General features: G+C 36.6%; 3 protein-coding genes and 1 non-coding gene across 4 annotated transcripts in view; all 4 read left to right on the top strand.

The window, feature by feature from the left end:
- The first annotated feature begins 7,183 nt into the window (after positions 1-7,183).
- trnaa-agc (transfer RNA alanine (anticodon AGC)) lies at positions 7,184-7,256 on the top strand. The gene has a single exon. It is a non-coding gene; the product is annotated as a tRNA-Ala (tRNA).
- A 202-nt stretch (positions 7,257-7,458) lies between these two features.
- LOC127986566 (heterogeneous nuclear ribonucleoprotein H) lies at positions 7,459-12,987 on the top strand. Its single transcript, XM_052588845.1, has 11 exons — positions 7,459-7,825; positions 8,252-8,356; positions 8,448-8,603; positions 9,042-9,185; positions 9,581-9,719; positions 11,009-11,190; positions 11,306-11,415; positions 11,532-11,667; positions 11,763-11,846; positions 12,223-12,321; positions 12,413-12,987. The coding sequence occupies exons 1-11, from the start codon at positions 7,762-7,764 to the stop codon at positions 12,499-12,501; spliced, it is 1,308 nt and encodes a 435-aa protein (XP_052444805.1). The 5' UTR covers positions 7,459-7,761; the 3' UTR covers positions 12,502-12,987.
- Positions 12,988-13,737: 750 nt separating this feature from the next.
- Positions 13,738-16,375, top strand: LOC127986567 (proheparin-binding EGF-like growth factor). Its single transcript, XM_052588846.1, has 6 exons — positions 13,738-13,905; positions 14,458-14,646; positions 14,952-15,141; positions 15,424-15,579; positions 15,672-15,728; positions 15,811-16,375. Exons 1-6 carry the CDS (start codon positions 13,863-13,865, stop codon positions 15,866-15,868), a joined length of 693 nt encoding a protein of 230 aa, XP_052444806.1. The 5' UTR covers positions 13,738-13,862; the 3' UTR covers positions 15,869-16,375.
- An 827-nt stretch (positions 16,376-17,202) lies between these two features.
- The window catches only part of LOC127986568 (prefoldin subunit 1), a 32,785-nt gene continuing 24,983 nt past the window's right edge, over positions 17,203-25,004 (top strand). The window contains exons 1-3 of the mRNA XM_052588847.1: positions 17,203-17,312; positions 19,169-19,335; positions 19,451-19,535. Of these exons, the coding sequence (XP_052444807.1) occupies positions 17,280-17,312; positions 19,169-19,335; positions 19,451-19,535 (285 nt within the window). The 5' untranslated portion in view covers positions 17,203-17,279. The remainder of the gene's footprint in view (positions 17,313-19,168; positions 19,336-19,450; positions 19,536-25,004) is intronic.

The raw sequence follows: 25,004 nt of genomic DNA, 5'->3' as shown, positions 1-25,004 counted from the left end.
GAGTCTCCCGGACGGGCCTATGCTTGCCAGCCGCAAGCGAATCTCATCCAGCCGATGCCGTGAGTCGGGATCTCCCTTCGGATGTTGCCAGAGTCCTCCTTGTCGGCTGGCCCAAAAGCTTTTTATCTGCCTAACCGAGAGGACCCAGACGTCCGTCATCCTGAGTCTCAATCTCCTGTCGGAGGCTTCATGGGCCCTCTCGGTCAGCGTTAGGCCCTTCACCCACTGAATAGCAGGGGCTATCAGCCAGTAGGGCCCGTACGCCGACACCATGACCTATTCCGGTCGAGGCAACTCGGGTCCTCCCGGTCGGGCACCACAACCACGCCGCTCCTCCTCATCGGCCGGTAGGGCTCACCGATCCAACGCCAAAAAACTCCAGTTGAGCATCGGCCCGAGCCCTACCGACCGGGCGCCAACAACCACGCAGTTCACTAGCTGCAGCTGGTAGGGCCTACTCTCTCAACGCCCAAGTCGCTCCCTCCGGAGTACGTAGGCCCTTCCAGCCTGCCAACGAGATAACTTCTCAGAAACCAAATCAGCCCCCGCCAGTACTCTGCTTTTTGGGGGGCATTCTTTAAACTGGCGGCTGTCCTCCTGTACATTTGCCTTTTTGGGGGGTACTCTAGCTTCGGGCTATTCCCGAGCTCGGAGCCCTTCCCCGGACAACACGCCAAATACGCATACCATACCTCAGCTAATTATATGTAAGCGTGAACTAGTGAAATGTAATTATCTATGAAGATTCGGGAGGAGCGCGTCAGATACTTAGCCTAATCATCACAGGTGGACCACAATCAAGTAATCAATCCCACAGTATAAATATCGCTGACTTACCTCTATCCATTGACGGTTTATCAGCATCCCTCCTCCACCCCATCTCCTCACTTCAAGTTCACTTTACAATATACGGGGAAGGGGGGGTACTCTAGCTTCGGGCAATTCCCGAGCTCGGAGCCCTTCCCCGGACAACACGCCAAATACGCATACCATACCTCAGCTAATTATATGTAAGCGTGAACTAGTGAAACCACATAAGAAGGCATATCCATTAAAAAAATTTTGTCCTTTCATCAGGTTTTCCCCCGGTAGGTTGTCAATACCTGTAAAGACACTATCCGCTCATTTCTTCATCTTCAGGTCTGCTTCTATGGTGCAGCGTCGCCCCTTGTGCCCCAGTCCTACAGAGAGGGTCATGGCTGTCAAGGTCACTTTAAACAAGCAAGTCATTTTTCTCCCATTATTCATCACATCACTTTTAAAGGGGGGGTGAAATGCTCATTTTCATCTGTTAATCTTGAGTACCTATAGAGTAGTACTGCATCCTTCATATCTCCAAAAAGTCTTTAGTTTTATTATATTTATAAGAGAAAAATAGTCTGTGCTGATTTTTTTTTCCGGAAAAACACGAGCCGCTGGAGGCGTGACGTGTGGGCGGAGCTAAAAGAATCACGAGCGCCAGTAGGCTTTTGCGTTGAGAGCGTTTGGAAGTTGTGACATTACCGTGAGGGAAAAACCATCATCCAAAACAAACCATGGCTAACAGTCAGATTCAGCCGTTTATTTATGATCCAGATTCAGATCCAGAGGCTGAAACTGAACGAGAGCAGCAACAGCAACAGCGTCTCTATGTGGTATGTATTGAAACTGTATATATTTGCTTATGTAACCCCTCTCTCCCGGGTCCTTTCTGACGCTCCTCGCACTCGATCCGAGCGGGGCTCGAACCCGAGTCTCCTCTAACAAGGAGGCTAAATGGCTACAGCCACTAGCGTCTGTTGCTAGTGCGTCTCTTGAGATCGGGGAGGTTTTCCTGCACAGCACTAACTCGCTGGCCTCCGTTGCACTTAGCGGTTTTGGAAAATGACTAAGTTCCACTTTATGTTGTCTTTTTTTTTTCTTTAAAGGTGTACAAGGTTTACTTAATGTGCTTGCGCTGATAGCTAAGTTAACAACACAGAGATATTTGAAGCAGTTTTACTCACCACCTGCGGCTTCAACACACGATCGTGACCCTTTTTCATTGGGACTGCATTATCCTTAAGAAATAAACAATGTGCAAATCCGGCGTCAAACTGGGCCTTGTTTGTAAAACAAGTATCTTCGAAATGCAGGGAACAAACAAAACACTTGCACAACTCCGTCCACTGGTCCCTTGATGTTTTTTTTTTTTTTTTTTTTTGGTAATCTGTGCAGGGTTGTCTTTCCCTCGCAACCAAAAACACACTTCTTTTGTGACATTTCGCGACGCTCTGATCAGTGATTGTCTGTGCTCAGCCTCTCAGTGCTCTGCTATACAGGAGTGCGCGCTCTTCCGGGAGAAGTGCCCTCAGGACCCATATAAGGAAATTCCGCTCCATCTAACGTCACACAGACCCATACTCGAAAAAAAGTTTCCGAAACTTGTGACAAACCGGAAAAAAATATTTTTGGAACAAAAATACTCCTTCAAACGTGTAACTTAATTTTTGAAACTTTGTCCATGTTTAGCATGGGAAACCAACTCTTTAACAGTGTAAAAAACTCAGTATGCATGAAATAGCATTTCACCCCCCTTTTAAATTTATATGAGATTGAACATAAATTTTGAAAATTATGGTATGTAAAAAATTGCTAGTAGCCTCCAGTAAACAAAAAAGGTGATTTCTCAAAAAAGCAACTGGCTTTAACTTCACCCCAAAATCTGTTCAACATAAAAGAAGATATTTTAAAGAATGTTGGTAACCAAAAGTTGCTAGTAGCCATTGAACAGTGTTGATAAAGGGGTAGAAAAAGCAGACCGGATACTTACAAAGAGAGAAAGAATGAATGCAGTAGAAGCCATGGGAACACATTCCTGTATGAGGACAAAGGTCAGCGTCAGCGGGATAAAGACTCGAATACACACTCCAAAGTGGTTTAAAGGTGGATGTTGCATTGAAGCAGATAATACAAGAAAGATTTTGTAAAACGTAATATTTTTATTAATCAAGGACACGATAGATTAACAAAATATTTATAATGTTTCAAAGGATTCAAAGAAATACTGTTCTTCTGAACTTTTTATTCATTGAAGAATCTTTAAAAAATTATCATGGTGTGCGCAAAAATATTAAGAAGAAAAACTGTTTAATAATAAATAATGCATTAGTAGTAAATATTAAATCATATGAAATGTTTCTTGCACCAAATCAGCATATTAAAATGATTTCTTAATGATCATGCAACACTTAAGATTGGAGTAATGGATCCTGAAAATGCAATGTGGCATCACAGAAATAAAATTACATTGTAATATGTTCAAATAGTAAACAGTTACTTTTCATTTAAATAATATTTACTTATGTATATCAGACACATAGATAGAACTAGTGTGATAAGATGACATTTATTTGAATTATAGCTTTTCATAGGATCTTATGCAGAGTTTCTCTACTAATAATGAAGCTCTGAGTTTAATTACTTCAAAAACAGCGATGTTACTCCTGTATACAGGTGCATCTCAATAAATTTGAATGTAGTGGAAAAGTTCATTTATTTCAGTAATTCAACTCAAATTGTGAAACTTGTGTATTAAATAATTTCAATGCACACAGACTTGGTAGTTTAAGTCTTTGGTTCTTTTAATTGTGATGATTGGTGGGAACAAAAACCCACCAATTCACTCAACAAATTAGAATATGGAGATATGCTAATCAACTCAAAAACATGCAAAAGTTTCCTGAGCCTTAAAAATGGTCTCTCAGTTTGATTGTGGGTTTTTGTTAAATGTGAGCCAAAATCATCACAATTAAAAGAACCAAAGACTTAAACTACTTCAGTCTGTGAGCACTGAATTTATCTAATACACAAGTTTCACAATTTGAGTTGAATTACTGAAATAAATGAACTTTTCCACAACATTCAAATTTATTGAGATGCACCTGCATATCCATATATTCATATGTACATATACATATCCTGTTTCAATAGACTAATATTAGTTATCCACAATCTTCTGATGAAATGTGCAAAAGTGTAAAAGTGCTCTGGCACATAAAGTGTCCCACCTTGTCATTGGGGTCCTGTTTGCAGATAGCGTCTCTCCCGCACAGGCTCTTGGCACTGATGCCTGATTCCGAGGTCTGTGTGATCAACTGTGTGGCCAGAAACTGCTGGATCTGCTCCAGAACATCTCTCTGCATCTCCACGGCCATGTGGAACACACCATGGTCCAAGCTGTTGTACATCTTCACATTCTGGAACATCAGCATGATGTTGCGCTGGAACTCAACTCAACGAGTGCTTGTGGTGTTTGGCCAATCACAACCCACTGGGTCAGTTGGCCAATCAGAGCAGACTGCTCTTGTCTGAAGAAGGGTCTTTGTAGAAAACAACACTTTTGAGAGAGGCGAGGTGTTGAGGACCTAGAATCATGTATAGTTTTTGGAAAAATACTGTTTTTTTTTTAACATTAAAGCATGTCAACATATTCTGTTACACCAAATACACAAAATAATGATCTTTAAAAAAGCATCACATGACCCCTTTAAGCGTTTATGATTAACTGAAACTACATTTATAAACTGTTTTTGCCTCATAAAATCTCAGATTTGCCAAATTATGTACTAAACACTTCAATATGCATTAATTACTTTAAAGGAACTCTCCATTTTTTATTTTTTATTTTTTATTTTTTTTTGTTTGTCCAGGTGTTTGTCAAAGTAAGGTTGGGTACCTGTGCTTCTCTTGTGTGTCCTTGATCAACCGCTTCAACTCCTCTATTCTCATCTATTTCAACCTGTAGATGATCACATCTTCCACCTCCCCATTCTCACCTCGCTTTCTCTGGAGTGGATGTTGAAACGCAAATGAGTAGGAAATGTCTTGATTTGGGGCCTCAGTTTTCTCCAGGAGCTCATTGAGAGGCACAATGCTGTGAAACGGACGAAATGAAAGAGGATTTTTTGACAGTTTCCATCCATTTTCATTGTATGCAACTCATTTGGATTACTTGTGGATTACTGGAGTTGTCTGGCCTCTCATTCTGACGGCACTCACACTCTAAAAAACCGGGTTTATTTTTTTTTTTTTTTTTAACCAAATGCTTTTTTTTTTTTTTTTTTTTTTACCCAAATGTTGGGTTGAGCCTTTTGGGTAATTTTTGAGTGTTATTTTTTCAGTGTTTGGGTAGTTTTTGTGTTACCCAGATCCTGGGTCAAACAACAATCCAGTGTTTGGGTTGTTTTTGTATTACTCCGATCCTGGGTCAGACTTAACCCAGCGGTTGAGTTGTTTATCGTTATTTATATTATAAATAAACTATTTTAATCATAAAGATACAGAATACAAATATTTCCTGTTTTTTTTGGGCAGGTTATAAAGGCAATCTCAGTATTTTTCGCCTATGAGTGAAACACAGGGGGGCGGCCTCAGGCGTGAGAAGTTCACGCCGAACACGACTCCAGCTCGGGCGCGAGAATCAGCGCGGTGCAGCGCAGTTATGGTGGAAACAGAACTACTTCTGTTTAATGTTTAATTTTTAGTTGTATTGTTTGTTAAACGAGTTTAAATATGGACAATGTGTATAGCCTATTAAAAACGATATGAGCAATGCTGTAAATGACAAGAAAAGGAAAATAAAGGAAGTTAACATGCAAACCAGTGGTTGTGTGGATTATTTTAGAAACGTTTAGAGGATTTAAATTAATCTGTAAACATTATTTAATGTATGCAGTAAAAAATAAGCTAGTAATATAGTAAAAATTAATAAACTGTATCTGGGTTAAATCATCCCCTTATGATGGGTTAAATAAACAACCTAATTTGCTGGGTACAATAAACCCAAGATGGGTTCTGTCCTATATTTACCCAGCCCTTGGGTTAATAACCCAAATTGGGTTGCTTTTAACCCAGTGTTTGTTAGAGTGCATTCACTGCAGATAATTTATTGGTGAGCAAGTAATGTAATGTTACATTTCTCCAAAACTGTTCCAAAAAAATAAATAAATAAATTACATCTTTGATGGCCTGAGGATTAGACTTTTTCAGCTATTTTAAATTTTGGGGTGAACATTTACTTTAAGCTTTCCATGTTGTTGGATTGTTTAACCGCTCTCCCAATAACTTTTGAGACAGTCAGGAGGCTCGTCCGGGTTCTGCAGGTGGATTAATAACTCCGCCTTACAGACACTCAAACACACACAGCCACAACGCTGTTTTGCGTCGCTGGGCGACATTGAATTAATCAACCGTTTGAATGATTCGGTTCATTCGCAATGAATGACTCACTTATTAACGGTGACTTGCTGCCACCTACTGGCGTTTTTCATTTTCAGGTATCAATATTCAACGTTTTATGTTTAATATATCAAAATATTATTTATGCAATTGTAATTGCAGGTTAAATGAATTCATGTCCTGCATTAAACAGTGTAAAGAACAATCCATAATGCTATTATTTGTTTTATACTTAGAAAAAAAAAAATCCTATAAAAACAAGTGGATTTCCAAAACAAAATTATTTCATTTTTGAATTTACTTTATACATAAATTATACATTGTGAACTCTCTGTTATTTTGAATTACCAAATTATTAATTATGGGTAATTATTAATTGTATTGTTTCTTACCGAACACAGATTTAAATGGAAGTGAAATGAGCAGCCCTATGCCCGATTCCCTTTGACGCTTTAATATACTCTTTGTTACGAAGTGTGTTCTTTGAAGGGTGCAGGGAATGACTTACTAAATGTCATCTTGACAACGCTGCGCGTGCGTGCAGCATTCAGCATTCCACCAGTTTTTGCAAATAAAAATGTGTTCCAGTCATTACTTATAAGCTTACGTTTCTATCACTGACGAAAAAAGTTTTGTCTAACATTAAAACAGACAGATTTAATTAGCCTATTCTGCTTACGTTTGTATATAAACTCGAAATCAACCCCAAATTTGCTTAAACGCATCGCAAGATCTCCTATTCGAAGATCACATGATCACAAACGGGGAACTCTTCTCTGAAATGACCATCGCATGTTCCCTTCGCTAACGCACTTCTGGAAGAGCGCTTCGTGAAGGGAATCAGTTCTTCACTTTCGTTGGGAACGTCCCGTTTTTATAAAGTTTACGGAACGACTCCACAAATGGCATTCCTTTCCCGAAGTGCGCTTCAAGCAGGCTTCAAGGGAGCATTTTTTTATGACGGCTGTCTAGTGTACTTCTCGTAGGGGGATTAGCTCAGATGGTAGAGCGCTCGCTTAGCATGCGAGAGGTAGCGGGATCGATGCCCGCATCCTCCAATCTTTTCATCTTTTTGCAAAAATTCTGGGAATTATATAACGCTACTATTATTGGTTTACAATGCAAATAAATATTCCACTAATAAAACAACCAGCTAGCTTGAAATACTATGCAAATATACTGGTTTTAGATCACATGTTTGTCTAAAAAACATTTACTTTGACTTTTATGAATAATAATAAAAAAAATTATACTAATAAAATACTTTATCATAAAACCGATTGTATATATATATTTTTTAAACCACATGTTTGGTCAATTTTAAACATGCATTGTTTTAGGCACCCTTTGGTATGACGTATCTTAGTGTGAAACTTTTTCGTCAATTATAACAGCATATCAAATACATTGATGTGGAGTAATACACTGACATAGACATGGTAATAACCCAACAACAATGATATTTAGGCAATTTTAAATAATTTTATTTCAGAAGCAACAGGCTGGTTCCGAATGCGGAAGTGGGCGTGGAGTCCCACCGGAAGTTGTAATGTTCTGCGTTGAATGAGAAGCAGAAAAACGTTCAAACGTGACCACGCCGAGCAGAGAAAATACAAATTATATCAAGGTATCATTTGTTTTATTTGTTTTCTAAAAAAATATATTATTCATAATGCACCGTTTAATAGTTTTACAGGCTCAGTTCCCGTTTGCGTCAAAGCAGTATTTGTTGTGAGGCTACCGGTCTTCAGAGGCCTGCTTGCGCTCTTTGTTTCAGACTGCGCTTTCATAAGAGACTCAGTAGATGCTGGTATTGATCCATAGCAAACATTAGTCAGTCAGATTAGTAATGTTATATATATTAAAACGGTTTCTGCGCCAGCTGAAGTGGACACCGCTAATATAAAGACTATAAATACTATAGTCCGTGTGCTTGCAGTCACTGTTGCTTCTCAGTCTCTTGACTTTTGTTGTTTTGTTCTCAGTATTTGTTTTCTTAAGCAGTGATGCATTAGCGGTGTATGAACATTTGTCCTAATTTGTTTTTCTCTAGATCCGATTCATTGTGTTAGCATGGCTGATGATGAAGGATTTGTCGTCCGTGTTCGGGGTTTGCCTTGGTCGTGCTCTGTAGAAGAAGTGTGCAGGTTTTTTTCAGGTAACAATGTGGAGTCTATATACCGATCCACATATAACTCTTGAGTATTTAAGCTTTAATGATAACAAAAAGTTTGCATTTCTCTTTTCAGGCAGCAAAATTGCCAACAATGGAACAGCCGTCCACTTTACCTACACACGAGAAGGCAGACCGAGTGGAGAAGCATTTGTGGAGTTGGAGTCAGAGGAAGACCTGAAAATTGCAATCAAAAGAGACAGAGAAACAATGGGGCATAGATATGTGGAAGGTAAGAAGTTTTTATATACACTACTGTTTAGAAATTTTGGGTCGAGAAATGAATAGACACATAATATTCATTAAAATAAATCTGAACTTTTTATAAAAGAATCCTGAAAAAATATATATTTCCACAACAATAATATGCACAACTTTTTTTTTTTACTTATATAAAAAAAATGTTTCTTGAGCATCGAAACAGCACATTAGAATGATTTCTGAAGGATCTTGTGAAACTGAAGACTAGAGTATTGGCTTTTAAAATGTATACAAATAAAAATAGATATATATAAATAACTTGAAACTGTAATTTCACAACACTACACCTTTATTGTATTTTTTGATCAAGTAAATGCAGCCATGTAAAGTATAAAAAGGCTTCTTAAAAAGCAGAGATTGCCTCAGTACCCCACAGTTTGAATCCTCATCTTTCTGTTCTTATTCCCAGTATTCAAATCAAACAATGTGGAAATGGACTGGGTTATGAAGCACACAGGCCCAAACTGTCCAGAGACTGAGGGAGATGGACTGGTCAGATTGCGCGGCCTTCCTTTTGGATGTAGCAAGGAAGAAATTGTGCAGTTTTTCTCAGGTATTTTCAAACTCTTCCCTGTAGCCCTTCACATAGTCATCAAGGAGAAGTAATGGCCAAGTGTAGTCCTCATTGAGGTGAATTTGACCATTCCCATGGTTGCTAGAATAATTTGACACATTCATCAGTTAATCCAGCACTGTTGCCCTAAACATTTTTCCTAATATCTTGGGATGGCCACTTTTTCATCAACTCTAAGCCAAGTTAGTGCAATGGTTTCCCACTTCTAAGCCATTTTCTCAAGTGGTGAAACTTTCCCAGTAGGTTTCATTGCAACATGCTTTTTTTTTTTCATTTCTTATTTGCATTCAAGAAAAGAACAAAACAGACTCTGTAAATGGGAATGTGATTTATTTAATATGTCCCCATTGGGGTTATCTGTCCTTGGGTTGAAGGGTTGGAAATCGTGCCAAATGGGATAACATTGCCGGTGGACTTCCAGGGGAGGAGTACAGGGGAGGCCTTCGTGCAGTTTGCTTCACAGGAAATAGCTGAAAAGGCTCTAAAGAAACACAAGGAAAGAATAGGGCACAGGTGGGGATAGATGGTTAAGCTGTTTTTCATGTGGTAAACACCTACTACAGTAAACATTCAAAGTGGTATGCAACCTGAACTTACACATGGACACGAGAGGGCTCCCAGGGCCATAATGGACTCCTACTGTTTTGTTTTCCTATGTGTTTTTATTTGTCATGAATTTGTCTGGATTCAAAAAGGCTGAATGCATTTTTAGTGTGTGCTGTTTAGCAATGGTGCAATTGGGCATCATTGGAGTTCTTATTCTAAAGCATGTAAATAAGTGCCTTGCAGCAGCCAGTTTGAATACCACTTCATACTGGATTGTGTAACGGGTCGATATTTACTGTCATACCGAAATAAACGTTAGAGTTTAATGCATGGATGGCACCGCAAACGGATAGAGCAAAGATATTATTAAAGGAATAGTTCACCCAAAAATGAATATTTAGTGAATGCTTATTCTCCTTCAGGGTGTCCAAGATGTAGATGAGTATGTTTTTTGATTAGAGCAGATTTGAAGAAAATCACCAGTGGATCCTCTGCAGTGAATGGGTGCCATCAGAATGAGAGTCCAAACAGCAGATAAAAACATCACAGTAATACACACACGTCCAGTCCTTCAACTAATGTCTATTGAAGTACAAAGCTGGGCGTTTGTAATAAATCCATCATTAACGTGTTTTTAACTTCAAGCCATTCACTTATCTGTAATATTTCTTTCTCCAGTTAATAGGTTTCTCAATCAGGAGAGAAATATGCACAAATTAGGCAGTGAAAACAATTAAGGAAGTTTTATGCATTGTGGCTTCACATTTTGGCCAGAACTGAGCATTTAAAGTTAAAGGCCTAGTGATGGATCCATTGGTAAGCAAAATTTGTTAAAATGAAGAAATAAACTCCTCTGCATCTTGGAATGCCTGAGTTTGTTTTCATTTTTGGGTAAGCTATTAAAGGTATTATATAATAAATATATATATATATATATATATATATATATATATATATATATATATATATATATATATATATAATTTTTTTTTTTTTGTTAAAACTGGCCATGTTTTATATATATATATATATATATATATATATATATATATATATATATATATATAAAGCTCTAGAATGAACACGCATTCAATAAGATGAAGTCAAGAATGTGCCAATATCAAACTCTCTAATGCATGTATAATGTACATGTAGCACGGGGGAATGTTCACAATATCGTACTTTGTTTTTTACTTCTGAACAGGAGTGTTCTGTGTTGTTGCATTGCTCCTTAATTCTCATCTGTATGGTTGTAGGTATATTGAGATCTTTAAGAGCAGCCGAGCTGAAGTGCGGACAAATTCTGAACCCCCACGTAAAGGTGTGGGCATGCAGAGACCTGGGCCCTACGACCGACCCAGTGGAGGAGGCCGGGGCTACAACGGCATGAGTCGTGGGGGATCCTTTGATCGGGTGCGACGTGGAGGATACGGTGGAGGTGAGACCCGCTTCTTTTCCCAGTTTGCCACATTTTTGTGTTTTAGCCATCCTGCATGTGCTTTTTTTTAATGTATTTTTATTATTATTATTATTATTATTCTTTTTTTAAATAGGAGTGTCAGATGGACGTTACGGTGAAGGTGGTAATTTTCAGAGTACCACAGGCCATTGTGTTCATATGAGGGGACTGCCTTACCGGGCAACAGAACCCGATATCTACAATGTGAGTTTGGGGTGTTTGATATACATGAGTTTTATATGCAAGTTATGGTCATTTTGAAATGCATTACATTTGGATATCAAAATATGTTTAAATTAAGTAAAAACATTTCTGTGCAGTTTTTCTCTCCTCTGAACCCGGTGCGTGTGCACATTGAGGTTGGTCCAGATGGGCGAGTAACTGGCGAGGCTGATGTGGAATTTGTGACTCATGAAGATGCAGTGGCTGCCATGTCAAAGGACAAAGCAAACATGCGTAAGTTAGGTGTAACCTGACTAGAAGGAATTGCTTTTGTTATTGGTATTAAATATGAGAATTTTACCGTTTTTAAACCACTTTTTTCTTTTCAGAACACCGTTATGTTGAATTGTTCTTAAACTCAACAGCCGGGGGCAGTAATGGGGGCTACGGAGGGCAGATGATGGGGGGAATGGGTAAGTAGAAATATTGTGACTGTATATGCAGTTAAGAAGCTGATGTTATATTCATGTCAGAGAAATTAAGGTTTCTACAGTCTGAATTTGGTGCTTTTGTAAAAATACAATACAATACAAATATCGGACATGCTTAAATCAACATACATTTACTTCACGCAAATTGAAGATGAAGTCTTGTTTTTTGTGAAATTGGACAAAATGGAATTTTGAAAATTTAAATGAAAATATTTTTGTTTACATTTTTAGTTTAAAACAAGAAAGAACGTCTGTTTTGGGGGGTTTAACTTGTTTGAATTTTTTTCTCAACCCATTGGCAGAAAAAACAACACACAAACACAAAAAACATTTATTTTTGTATATATTTTTCTCTTAGGAAACCAGTCGTCTTATGGACATGGAGGGCAGCAGATGGGTGGAGGCTACACTGGAGGATACAGCAACCAGTCCAGCATGGGAGGCTACAGTGACTACAGTGCGTTTTACCATTGCACACTTTTTATTGTATCTTTTCAAAATGTTCTTACTTTTCTGGTTCTCACACATTTATTTCTGTACTTCTACAGATAGCCAGGGTGGAATGAACAACAGTTATTATGGTGGCAGCCGTGGATCAGTCGGCATGAATGGCATGGGAGGGGGCTGGGGCATGTAGATGCTCCTGAAAAAAATTATTTGAGTGTTGGGTTGTCTCGATTTTGCTGAGGCCTTCTGGTTTTTGTTCTTTGTGACGATGACTATGGGAAGAATCAGATTCACTCCTTGTTCACCTGTACTTTGAACCTTGGAATCCGTATTATATTTCCTGCAATTCCTGAGTTGAAGGGTCAGCCGTTGAGCTCAAGTCATGGCGATTGTCCTCTAACCCACTAGTCATGCTTGTAAATATCCTCCAGATATATCGTTCAGAGACTGTAGAACGCCGGCCTCACATGGCACAAGGTGCTGCATCTCAACTTTTTTTTATAATGCGAAAAGAACTTTGTTGAAAATGATTTTTCTTTTTTAAACTGGAAATGTTTTTGTTTTTTTGTCTGGCTGCTTCACAAGGTGCATATTTTAATTTTCATTATTGTAGATGTCACAATCCCCTCTGTTGGTTTGTCTTTAATTTCTCATGGTTAATAAATATTCACCAATGTATTGTCTCTGCTTTATGCAAATGTTTTGTCTTTTTTGTGTAAGTGGTTACAAAAATTATTACATCAAAGCAACGATCCAACAATTAATTTGTAAAGACCAACCAAAATAAATTTTATGGATTTCTTTAGCCAGTCCTTTCTCATGTTTATATAATGGATTTTAATTCATGATTTATGACTGCATATTTTGATATATTTTTGAGCACAAGGTGGTGCCAGTGATCCAACGTATATTCTCGTTTATTAATCTGAAATAATAAATGCAGATGCATGTACTTAAAAGTAATCACTGACAGTTTTATCTTGGTGTAGAAACACTTGTTTTAAGCTCTTTGGTATAATTTTCTCCATCGGCATACAAAAGTCAGAAAAAATAGTAAAATTTTGAGAGCATCTTGACCAAATATTTTACAGATAATATATTGGTTCACTGCTGAAAAATTCATGGCAGGTCTAAACTTGTGGATAATCACTAAACCAGCTATGAGTCGGTTTTAAATTTAATATGTTTTTGGAACACAGCAGTTGGTCAACCAGTTAAGACCTAGAAACGAATTATCATCTTAAAATGTATTTATTATTATTAACTCTGTCCCCTTAAATTATTGTCGTGTCAAATTATCAATCAGTCTGGACCAAACTAACTATATTACAATATATTACCTTTATCTTACGTGCTGCTGATTATTGATTAGGTGTGGCCAGTGATTCATAAAAAGGAAGTATGTGTGGGTCTATATAACTGCACCGGCGCGCGCCCTCCGCACGAGACTTTTGACACAGTCCCCAGCACGCGCGTTGAGTCCAGATCTCGGACGTTGCTGGAGGCATCAACTTCTGATCCTGTAATATCTCGGATTATACTAAAAGGAATATGAATACATTACGAATTACGGTCTTTCTCGTCCATTGTCTCGGTAAGTGTTTTAAACAATGGCTTCTTCATAAAATTTGCTGTTGTAACATGGGAGTATGTGGCACTTTGTTACACAGGGTTCTTTTAAGCGACATAAATATATATATATGTGTGTGTATGTATATGTGTATATATATGTATATATGTATATATATGTATATATATGTATATATGTATGTATGTATATATATATATATATATATATATATATATATATATATATATGTGTGTGTGTGTGTGTATATATATATATATATATATATATATATATATGTATATATGTATGTATATATATATATATATATATATATATATATATATATATATATATATATATATATATATATATATAATGAGTTGCTGTTCTAACCAGTTTTGACATTACTGATTTTATTCCCTGTTTATTCCGTGGTTTAATTTAACATTTTACACTGCACGCGACGCCTATCTATCTATAATCATCGTCTTTTTTTTTTCTTTTACATATTGACTGTGTGCAAGATACACAGAATATGTGTTTTATATATCTATAACGTGTCTTGTTCTGTTCCAGTGTTACTCAAGGTGTGCAGTGGCGCTTCTGTGGACCGGTATGAGAGTGCCAAACCCAGAACCACAGTGGACAGCCTCTTTCACACACTAGAGAAAACAAACACAACAGGGCACCAGGTGGACAGAGGGACAAATGATTATGATGAAGATTATGATCTCTCTGTGGATTATGACTCAAACCAACCAAGAGGTAGACTTCATTTCTCTGAATGCAGTTTTTAAAAGTGGTCAGACTTTTAAAAACTGCTGATACAGATGTCTTCTGAATAAACACATATTTTACACAAGTACTCCAAAAATATAATATTATATAATATATAATTCCACACTTGGTGGAATGACATGCATTAAACCATTAAAAATAATCAAATCAAGTGTTTCATACTTGCACAGGAAATGCTAGCGAACATGTGAATATATGAAGTGAGTGTATTAGACTATTGTACAAAATTAGATCATCGTGGAATGACATCATCGCTCTTTCTTGATCAACAGTGGCATTCTCCACCAAACCCAAACATCCGTCAGCGATTCCCACTACTGAGAAGAAGACGAAAAAAGGAAAAAGGAAGGGCAAAGGAAGAGGAAACAGAAGAAAGAAGAACCCCTGTCTGGAGGAATACAAAGATTTTTGCATCCATGGAGTGTGTCAGCATCTGAAGGAGTTGAACACTCATTCTTGTGTGTGAGTTTCATGCCATTTTTATTATGGACATCTTTTGTTTCAGGCTTAACCTTTGCCAAAGTGGCCTACAAGTGAGGAAAAAGCCTATTACAATATACAGTTTGAATAGCAGATCAGAACAGAACAAAATTAGAGCCGGTTAACCTGTTAGAGATGCAGTAATAGATTTTTTGCTTTTACCGAATAGGAGTTTAATCTAAATGAACTGATTTGGTCTCTTGATATGATTCCCCTCTTGTGCACTTGAACTAATTTTGATCTTTTGGCGGGTGCTTCTTACAGATGTCAAGTGGGATACTCAGGAGAGAGATGCCATTTATTTACGCTTGGGGTTAGTAAGAAGGAACAACGTTACAGCCGGACCACAGCACTAGCGGTCATAGCGGTGGTCCTGTCCCTCACGTGTCTCACAGTTATCGTTATTCTGCTGGCACTAAGGTAGGTCCCCATGCATCGCCATTACATTATTCTTAGTTATTAAACCATTGTTGTTGTCAATTCCTTAAATAGTCCGCATGTTTTTCTTACAGGTACCACAAAAAAGATGACGCTGATGAAGAAAGTGCAGAAGTGATAAGGGAAGAAAGGTAAATGGTTCTCAAAGATGGCCAGGTTTTATTTGTTAAATATTAAAATGAATGTAAAATCATATTTATTACTGTTTTACAGGAAGATGGAACCCAAAAGGACAGATGGCACTGAGGAAAAGCAGGGGCACAATTGCTAGATTTCTAGATCCTCGCTTTCAGATGTCCTGCAGTCCTGGCGGCTGTCTACACTGGCAGGAAGGATGTTTTGAACGCTGCTTCCGTACAGTGTCCTTTTCAATCTACTTTCCTTGTGGAGATCATACAGAGAGGACTGAACCGGATGAATGTAGGGCAACTTTAATCAAGTTGCTTTTTTGTTCGTTGCTTATTTATTTATTCTAAAAAGGGCGTTTCTGGTTCCTGGCATCAGTCTAAATCTATAGTACTGTCGGAAACACCACAAAGCACTTGTAATTATTTATTTATATTGTATTGGTTATTTATTTTGATCTGTAACAGTTGTCTACTGAATGCACTGTAAATTTTGTAAATGTGTTTTTTATTGTGTAGATATTTATTATTGATAGATAAAATAAAATGTTCTGAGAGGACGGAAGTTGCATTAAAGACTTTGCAATCACATATGGAAGACCCCTAAGTAAAGTTTTAATAATATTATCGCTAAACTGTGAAGTAAACAGATTTGCGGAGCTCTAAAAATGCAATCAGTTAAATCACGTACTGTGGTGAAATGTCAGACGCAGGGCTTTGTGGGTCTTACTGAGAAAGTGTAGCTTAAATTAAGTGAAATAAAATGGGATATGTTTATCAAAGTATTTTAAGTGCTATGTGTATAGTATAAAATAACATGATTTAATTTACTAATTTTTAATTTCAATGATAACCAAACATTTTCAACCAATGATATTACAGTTTTTTTTTTCACTTTAATAAACAATTGTGTAATAAACATTGTGACTTTGTAAGTGTCTGTGATCTTGTTTTCAGTGTTTATATTAGTAACTCTGGAAAGATGCAGGTCTGGTAGAATATTGTCACTTTTTTTCGATTTAAGTGCATCACGTCTAGATATGTTGATTATGTAAAGGCATTTTGTAAGGTTTAAAAACTACTGAGAGGTCACTGGGGTGAGTATGGATATAAAAACAATTGTTGTTACATATAAATTTGCATACATGTTGATAATTACAAGGGTTTTTTTGAGCAATGTCTCCCTGAGGTGAAACATTCCAGATGTGGTGCAAAATTTGCTGTTAAAATAGAAAGGGCAGCACAAATGATATGCTTTTGAAACATTTGTGGCATTGCGAGTGTAACAGTATTACATATTTACAAATACATTAGCATCACATTAAATACTTTAGTTTTCACACGTTTATTATCTTGTCACTTGTGTACTGTGCGATTCCTGTGCTGCACTATTTTCTATTTTGAAGTAGTCTATAAACATACCGTGCTGCCTATCTAGAAAGAATTGTAGAGAACCATCTGTTTATTGTAAACCGAAAATGCAGTCTAGTAGAAAGTACGCTCGCGAGGGTTTGTGGCCAGCTTGCGCATGCGCAGTGACTCATTCCACTCAGCATCATGGCGGCTCCCGTAGACCTCGAGCTGAAGAAGGTACAGATTTATTCAAAGAAACTAAACGGTTTTAATTGCTTCGTCATTATACATTTACCAAGTAAAGTGTTTTTTTTTTTTTAAAGCTATGCTAGATTCGAATTCTAGTAAAAATCAATGTGATATACCAACATGCAACCTTGGTGCATTAGAAACCTGTTCATTTTTATTTATTTAAGTCTAAATATCACAGACATTACACTTTTACTACTGTGAATCCTTCATAAATTAATATGTATACATATATAAAATGGTGTAGGAAGCTTGCGGAATATACCTCTCATTTTGTTATTATTATTTGACGTTAAATGTGTTGCTGGTTAGAACTACGGCATTTTTTAATCAAATTTATGGTTACCATTTTAAACTTATTGCAAAAATAGAGAGACTAGTTTAAAGTTTCTGTCATTGCAGCCCTTTAGTCCATAAACAGTGCCCTCCGTAAGTATTGGAAAATACGATTAAAAGACGAATATGGGACAAAACTACAGAATGTCACATTTTATTATTATGTATTATGACACATACATGTTTTAGCAAATAAAAAGGACAGCACTTTTAGAGTTCATCCCACTATTTGATGTGAGCATTGTATTGGAACAGTTGAACTGACAGTTGCAGATCCCTTGCATGCAGTCAGAGCAGTGAGTCTGCAACCCATAGACATCACCATACTCTTGGTCTTATGCTTTGTAATGCTTTCTCCAGCCTTAAATGCAGCTCAGTTCCAACTGTTGCTTGTTTTAGGGAGTTTCTGTCTTTAGTCTCCTCTTCAGCTGGTGAAATTAAAGTTCAATCGGATTTAAATCTGGAGATTGATTTGGACAATCTAAGACTTGACATTTCTTTGCCCCAATAAAGTCCTTAACTAAACTGGCAGGGTGTTTTGGGTCATTGTGCTGATCCAATATGAAGTGCTTTTCTAATGAGTTTGGTGGCCAATATGATTTTGTACCCTTCCAAATTCATTCTGCTGCTGCCATCATACATTAAGTCATCATTAAAATGAAGAGGTCCTGTTCTAGCCCATGCCATGAAACCACCCTTCACCAAGCTTCACAGATGAGGTTGTACACTTAGGATCATTTGCAGTTCTCTTTTTTTCCACACTTTTGTTTTCCAATCACTTAGATAAAGTTTAATCTTTGTCTCATTGGTCCAAACCTCTACTGGCTCACATTTGTGAGGAATCTTGCCTTTCTATTTTTAGTGCTGATCAGAGGTTGCTGATGTCACCGGTAGTTTCCTAACTGATTGATTTCTCCATGCCCTTTGTTTTTCCTATACTTCTAATTGATTTCCTGTTTTCTTTTAGCATCCAAATTGCTTGCTTTTCTTTCAGAGTCGGCTTCCTAGTGTTCATCCTGGTTTGTGCGTGTCAGCGTCAAATGCAAGACTTAAAATAAAGAAGCAATGGACATAACTGATAAGACACATTCCCTACTTTTAATATCTGAAGAATAAATGCAACAGGACACAGCTGAACACTTAGAAAGAGCAGTGAGGCAATGGTTCCTGTACTTATGCTCACATCAGATAGAGAAAAGAAACTCAAAAAGTGCTGATCTTCTTAGCTGGTAAAACATCTTTGTGTTGAATCACCAAATAATAAAACATGACAATCTGTAGTTTTGTCTCATATTCATCTTTTAATCATATTTACAGATTTCTTGACTCCACACAGCAAACAGAACAATTTTGTTCCAGTACTTATGGAGGGAACTGTAGTTGAGAATGTAGTAACCTTCCCATTCACATTCAATACAAACGTGTTTAAAGGCATGAGAAGAGTTGATGATATTGGAGTTTAAACCTCATTTAACTCAAACTGCAGTCCACATATCTGTATGCCACAGGCCTTTGCAGAGCTGCAGGCTAAAATGATTGACACCCAGCAAAAGGTGAAGCTGTCTGACCTGCAGATCGAACAGCTGAGCCGCATGAAGAAGCACGCCAACCTCACGCATGCAGAGATCACGTCACTCCCTAGCAGCACCCGCATGTATGAGGGAGCGGGACGCATGTATGTACATTTTTGTTGGTGTAAAATCTGCCCTTAATTAGAATTTTTTATTCCATTCATTGGTTTGAATGTTCATTCATTGATCAGCCATTCATTGTTTCTCACTTTTCTCCAGGTTCATTTTACAGTCAAAAGATGAGATCGCCAATCAGCTTTTGGAAAAGCAGAAGACGGCGGATGAGAAGATCAAAGAGCTTGAGGTAAGAGCCAGAGCATCAGTTCCGAGTATAGAGAGTACTTGGCAAATGTCATGACTTTCACTTCACCTTCACTTTCACTATACTGACTTACATGTCTACATCTGGGACAATTCTGTATACGTCGCTTACTCAGTTAGCTGGATTTGATTGTTGATTATTTGGCGTGATCTTGGATTGGTCATAGCAACCGGTCCTTAAACTCAAACCTGCTCAGTTGCAGGCTTATATCATGTAAACGGAATTAGATTGCATTTGTCCCAGCCACTGCTTCATTAGAAGAGTACCCTACTGATCCAGGGACAGTAATTTACAGTAATAGTAATTTACAAATTCATAAAAAATATTCTAATGTTCTGTATTCATCATCTATAACACTATAGACACAGGCAGGTTTACTCATTGAAACATTTATTAGTGATGAAGTAATGACTTTAGAATTGTATTGGAGTCTTACAGACATGCTATACAGTTAATCTGAGCCGTGCAATAATTTGTGGGGTTAAAGCTGTTATGGGAGTGGCTTGATGGAGCACAGGAGATGCAGATAACATGGGCTTGAGACTAAAGAAACTTTTATTAACGCTGTCACGTAACAAATCTGCTTCAAATATAAAATTAAATGAACTGTTAATTACAACACTGAAATAAAAATGTAATGCCTGTACAAATACTAGAAATCATGAATAGAAATAATTGGGAATAGTAATATAATCAAATAAAAACCGCGCACATTTAATTTATCTATTATTACATTTATGTAGTTTTGTTCACTTGGCTGATTCCAGAAATTTGTCATGTTTTTTTTTTTTTTTTTTTTTTTGTCAGGTGTCTTTTTTAATTATATGATTTCATTACGTTGCTATCTTGCCACCAGCCAGTCGCTGCATTGTTAATTTTGGTCTCGATTATCGACACATCTGCCCTTTTCAGGTAACACGAGAATTGGGTCTAATCTTAGACAACTTAGGTGCACGTAAACATCGGTGCATATATGAATCACGATTCTGTCTTCTAACGATTGTAATGGAATCACAAGTTTCAAAACCAATGTTCTAAAGCAGCGGCTCTCAATCCTGTTTCTCTCTCTCTCTCTTTCTCTCTCTCTCTCTCCACCTCTCTCTCTCTCTCTCTCTTATTTACAAACATCAGTGTATCTAAAAGTATGAGACAACAACAAACGGAAAGATGGAAATCTTTCCATTAAGAGCAGTGCTTGCACAGGTTCTGCGCCATCCTCTTCATTAATATTCTCTGCGTCTCAATTGGGCTCAAATTGATAAGCACTATAGAGGACATCATTGTTTACAATACAACCAGATCACATTCTGAGATTGATGTTCAGACGCGCTGTAGAGGCGATTCAGCGAATCACAACATACTGAGCCAGCTGACAAATCTCAGCCCATTGCTTATATCTGAGGGATGGGCTTCGTATTTCAGAGAAGGGGCAGATCGGTGTGGAATAAAGGTAAATTATGTGAAAAATAATGTGCTTTTTAAAAAACAAAACATGACCACATGTTAGACTGCTCATAAACACAATCAAGCCTATAAAAAAACATTAATCCACCTCTTTCAACCCCAAACCTTTCAACAGTTGTGGACATGCATTGATATAGTGACACAGTTATATATATATATACTCATGAAATTAAATTCCATCACGAGTGGTCATAGGAGATTCTTTTGAAGTGCATGTGGTGTAAGTGGTAATGCATTTAGGTTGACCACTTGTGTTCAAATTAGGGATGCATTGATTCGATTCTCAGTATTGGTATCAGCTCCGATACTGGCATTTTCTGCCGGATCGGGTATCGGTCAGACGAGACCGATCCAAATCTGATAATGTGAGTACTATTCTGTGTTATTGTTAAGCCACCATAAAGTTTTCGTCCGTTGTTCCATAGTTCAATGTAGTACATTGTGAGGTACAGATTAGGGATGGGTCACGATTTTCAAATATTCGATTAGTTTATTTAATTAGATAATATTGAATAGGTTGTGCGAATAGTGTCCTAAAAAATTTCCCAATATTTTCAGAACACATTGTCTCATGCGACCACTGTAGACTTGCGTGGCATAAAAAAAAGACTTGAGAAGCTTATAACGGTTACAGTAACTTGGGAGGATGTCAAATAAGAGTTCTGTGCCCCCGACTGTGTTAGAGATGTCTGTGTTCAGAAAGGCGCGGAAAACAAATAACGCATTCTACGGAGCCACTAAAGGGACATAGTTAGCCACTGCCGAGTTACTTCTGAGTGCTGCTCCCTAGGTGTGATCCTGAATCTCGAAAGTGAATTTAAAAGCGATTTAAATGCACACGCATATTAATAACGGCTCCCTGATTTCCGCAGTTTATATACAGTGTATTTACCCAATGATATAATTGTGACAGAAGATATTGAAGAATATTGTCCTCCCATCTCATATTTATTCCCTTTAGGGTTTCAGTTTTTTTTAAATGGAAATGTGCTAGCCTTAAGAGCAGTTGATTTTTGCTAATTTACAGACTGTTATGTTAATAAGTTAATAATCATTTGGTTATATTTGTTATATTAATGTTTCAGCATGTTATAATCACAATTATGACTTGAGTTAAGGTAGTCTATCTTCTGAATTAAAGAGGTCATATAATGTTGCTAAAAAGAACTTTATTTTGTATTTGGTGTAATGAAATGCGTTTATGTGGTTTAAGGTTCAAAAAACACATTATTTTCCACAAACTGTACAGTATTGTTTCTCCTCCATCTTCTATTCAATATTCAAACTAAGTGTCACGTTCGGTTATGACAGTCAAGACAATCAAACTCTCTCCAAGAGTACAGTAACTGACATCTCAAACTGTTAAAAGAAAATGCTCAATAAACTATCGCACAGATTTAATACAGCTTGTTGAATAACTTTTTCATGATTCTATTACAAAGATGATTAAACAATTAGAATTTGTTTTTTATTAATGACACTGGGACCATGTGTTTATGCAAATAGTGTATACATAGTATTTTGATGCAGAGAGAATTAGTTTTGCATGTGTGTAAGTTAGTATGTAAGTATTTACATGGCAGGCGTGTTTAACTTCTGTTTCTTTAGAAACTCAAAAGCTTGTGCGGTTACTTTTTCCCCTGAACTGTGTTTGCGTGCATCTCCCACAGTTTTGCAAGTACACTCAGAATTTCACACTCGGTCTTTGTGGGCAGAAGTCTCCAGTCTTGTTTTTGCTCTATGATGTGTTCAGGGGGAGGTGTGTGTTGTTAAAATGATAAGAGTACATTACAGCGTTCCCATCACTATGGTAAAACCACATGAGCTACAGAGTCCTCATGATATACTTATCTTCTCAGAAACATTCACATGCGGCATGTTATATTATTAGTGCTGTCATCCTTTCACATGGACTTTTGCTTTATTTGGTATGAAGTCTTTATTTGTGAACAATGTACAACCATCCACCAATTTGAGAAAGCTGCGCTGGAAGTTTGTTGGTGGTTTTAAATAAATTGTGAAAGGGATGATGTATTCATTCTTGATTTGACTTACCAAGAACTCATTGTGGGAAATTTTGATATAAGATGTTATTGTCATCATTCATACGTGGGCTTCTATAGAATTGACTGATGCAATTGATTCAGTGGCTCATCATGTTTTTTTCTTTTGTGGGGCAATGTATCGTAAATGTTGTCACAGGTTTCCTGGTTTCAACACCAGCCTCAGATTTAAATGATCTGCTCTTTCAAAGTTCTTCTTAAATTGGATTGCTTGTTTGTTAGTTTTTTGAGGAATTTCTAATTGCGTCCTAATTTAGCTTAGATATTATAGGCAAAGTCCAAGGTGGCTGTTGATTAACAAAAAAAGTATAGATTTCTTTCTGATCATCATTACTATTTTATTTTTATTTTTTTATAAATAATACTGTAACCAAATTTAAAAGTCAACCATTCTTTTTAAGCGCTATATTATTGTATTATTTATGGAATGCATGTATTACTGTAAGAAAGTATTTTATAATCCTGTTACAGTTACTTAATCAAATATGTGACCCTGGACCACAAAACCAGTCTTAATTCGCTAGGGTCGCTAAATTTGGCAATAGCCAAAAAAAAATTGTATGGGTCAAAATGATCAATTTTTCTTTAAAATATTTACTCAGCTTTCAGATGATGTATAAATCTCAGTTTCAATGAATTGTCACTTAAAGGTTTTGTGGTCCAGGGTTACAAATATAATTATTGTGTACTTGACTGATTAAAAGTTTTAAAGAAATTCATAATTTTATTCCGCAAAGATGGATTAAATTGATCAAAAGTGACAATAAAGGCATTTATAATCATGCAAAAGATTTACATAAATAAATAAATGCTGTTACTTTGAACTTTTTAGTAAAAAATAAAGTGTGTGTTTTTATATATATATATATATATATATATATATATATATATATATATATATATATATATATATATATACTGTTCTTTTAACTGTTTTGTTGTTGCCATCTGTACTGCGTTCTAGCTCCGTCACTATATTCTTTTCATCGACTATTTTTAACTTAAAAATATACACCATCGTTTCCGTTTATATAACGTGTGAATATATCCTCTATTGTATTCTACAACAAAAACAATCAGAGCGCCTGGCTATCACTAGTTTTATTTTGATCTCCCGGGTCCGCTTAGCTTATAGCCCGTTAGCATCAGCAAGCGTGGTTGCTGCTAACTGCGCTTATATTGCTAATACTCTATTCACACACATTACCACTGCTGTACTCACTGTTACTTGCTTATAAATATATATATATATATATATATTTCACAGTTTCTACAAAAATACTTTGACAGTAAGAAATGAATGAAGGATCATGTGACACTAAAGACTGGAGAAATAGAAATAGAAATTTCTGGCTGATAGAAATGCAGCAGGAATAAATGATCTAAAAATATATTGAAATAGATTTTTTTTTAATTGTAATAATATTCCATAATATTATCAGTTAACTGTAATTGTGTGAAATGCATGCAGCCTTAGTGAGAGACTCATTTAAAAAAAACATAGAAAAAAAATCTTACAACCCCAAACTTTACAGTTTATTTACAACACATAATTTACTGAAAATTATTACAACATTTCTTTCTTTTAATGACCGCTTGCTCAATATTAAGACAAACCGTTTTGCAAAATGGAAATGTCTATGAATTTTAATTGATAATGTAAAATATCTATAAAATAATAAGGAATATAATAGTAAAACACAATTAACAAGCTGAAAAAAAGCATCTCTCTGACATGAAACAGCACAAGCACTTAGTACCTCACAGTTCACTTTGTTCTGTGGTCATGTGCAAATGTATATTACTACAGGTATATTAAGTATCCAGTCCGTAATGAAATTGGTGCTTGTAAAATAACCAACCAAATACAAAATTGACCATATTTGTTGCTGAATGGGTGTTCATTTCAGATCTTCTGTGTAAC

Source organism: Carassius gibelio, chromosome B21, assembly GCF_023724105.1.
Source record: "Carassius gibelio isolate Cgi1373 ecotype wild population from Czech Republic chromosome B21, carGib1.2-hapl.c, whole genome shotgun sequence".
NCBI lineage: Eukaryota > Metazoa > Chordata > Actinopteri > Cypriniformes > Cyprinidae > Carassius > Carassius gibelio.
This window is presented reverse-complemented; position numbering and strand designations above follow the sequence as displayed.

Coding starts and splice junctions, on each gene's coding strand:
- LOC127986566 (XM_052588845.1), top strand. CDS start 7,762: ATGAGAAGCAGAAAAACGTTCAAACGTGACCACGCCGAGCAGAGAAAA. Junction 11,191..11,305: donor ACGTGGAGGATACGGTGGAG/GTGAGACCCGCT, acceptor TTTTTTAAATAG/GAGTGTCAGATGGACGTTAC. Junction 11,668..11,762: donor AAAGGACAAAGCAAACATGC/GTAAGTTAGGTG, acceptor TTTTCTTTTCAG/AACACCGTTATGTTGAATTG.
- LOC127986567 (XM_052588846.1), top strand. CDS start 13,863: ATGAATACATTACGAATTACGGTCTTTCTCGTCCATTGTCTCG. Junction 14,647..14,951: donor TGACTCAAACCAACCAAGAG/GTAGACTTCATT, acceptor CTTGATCAACAG/TGGCATTCTCCACCAAACCC. Junction 15,729..15,810: donor GAAGTGATAAGGGAAGAAAG/GTAAATGGTTCT, acceptor ACTGTTTTACAG/GAAGATGGAACCCAAAAGGA.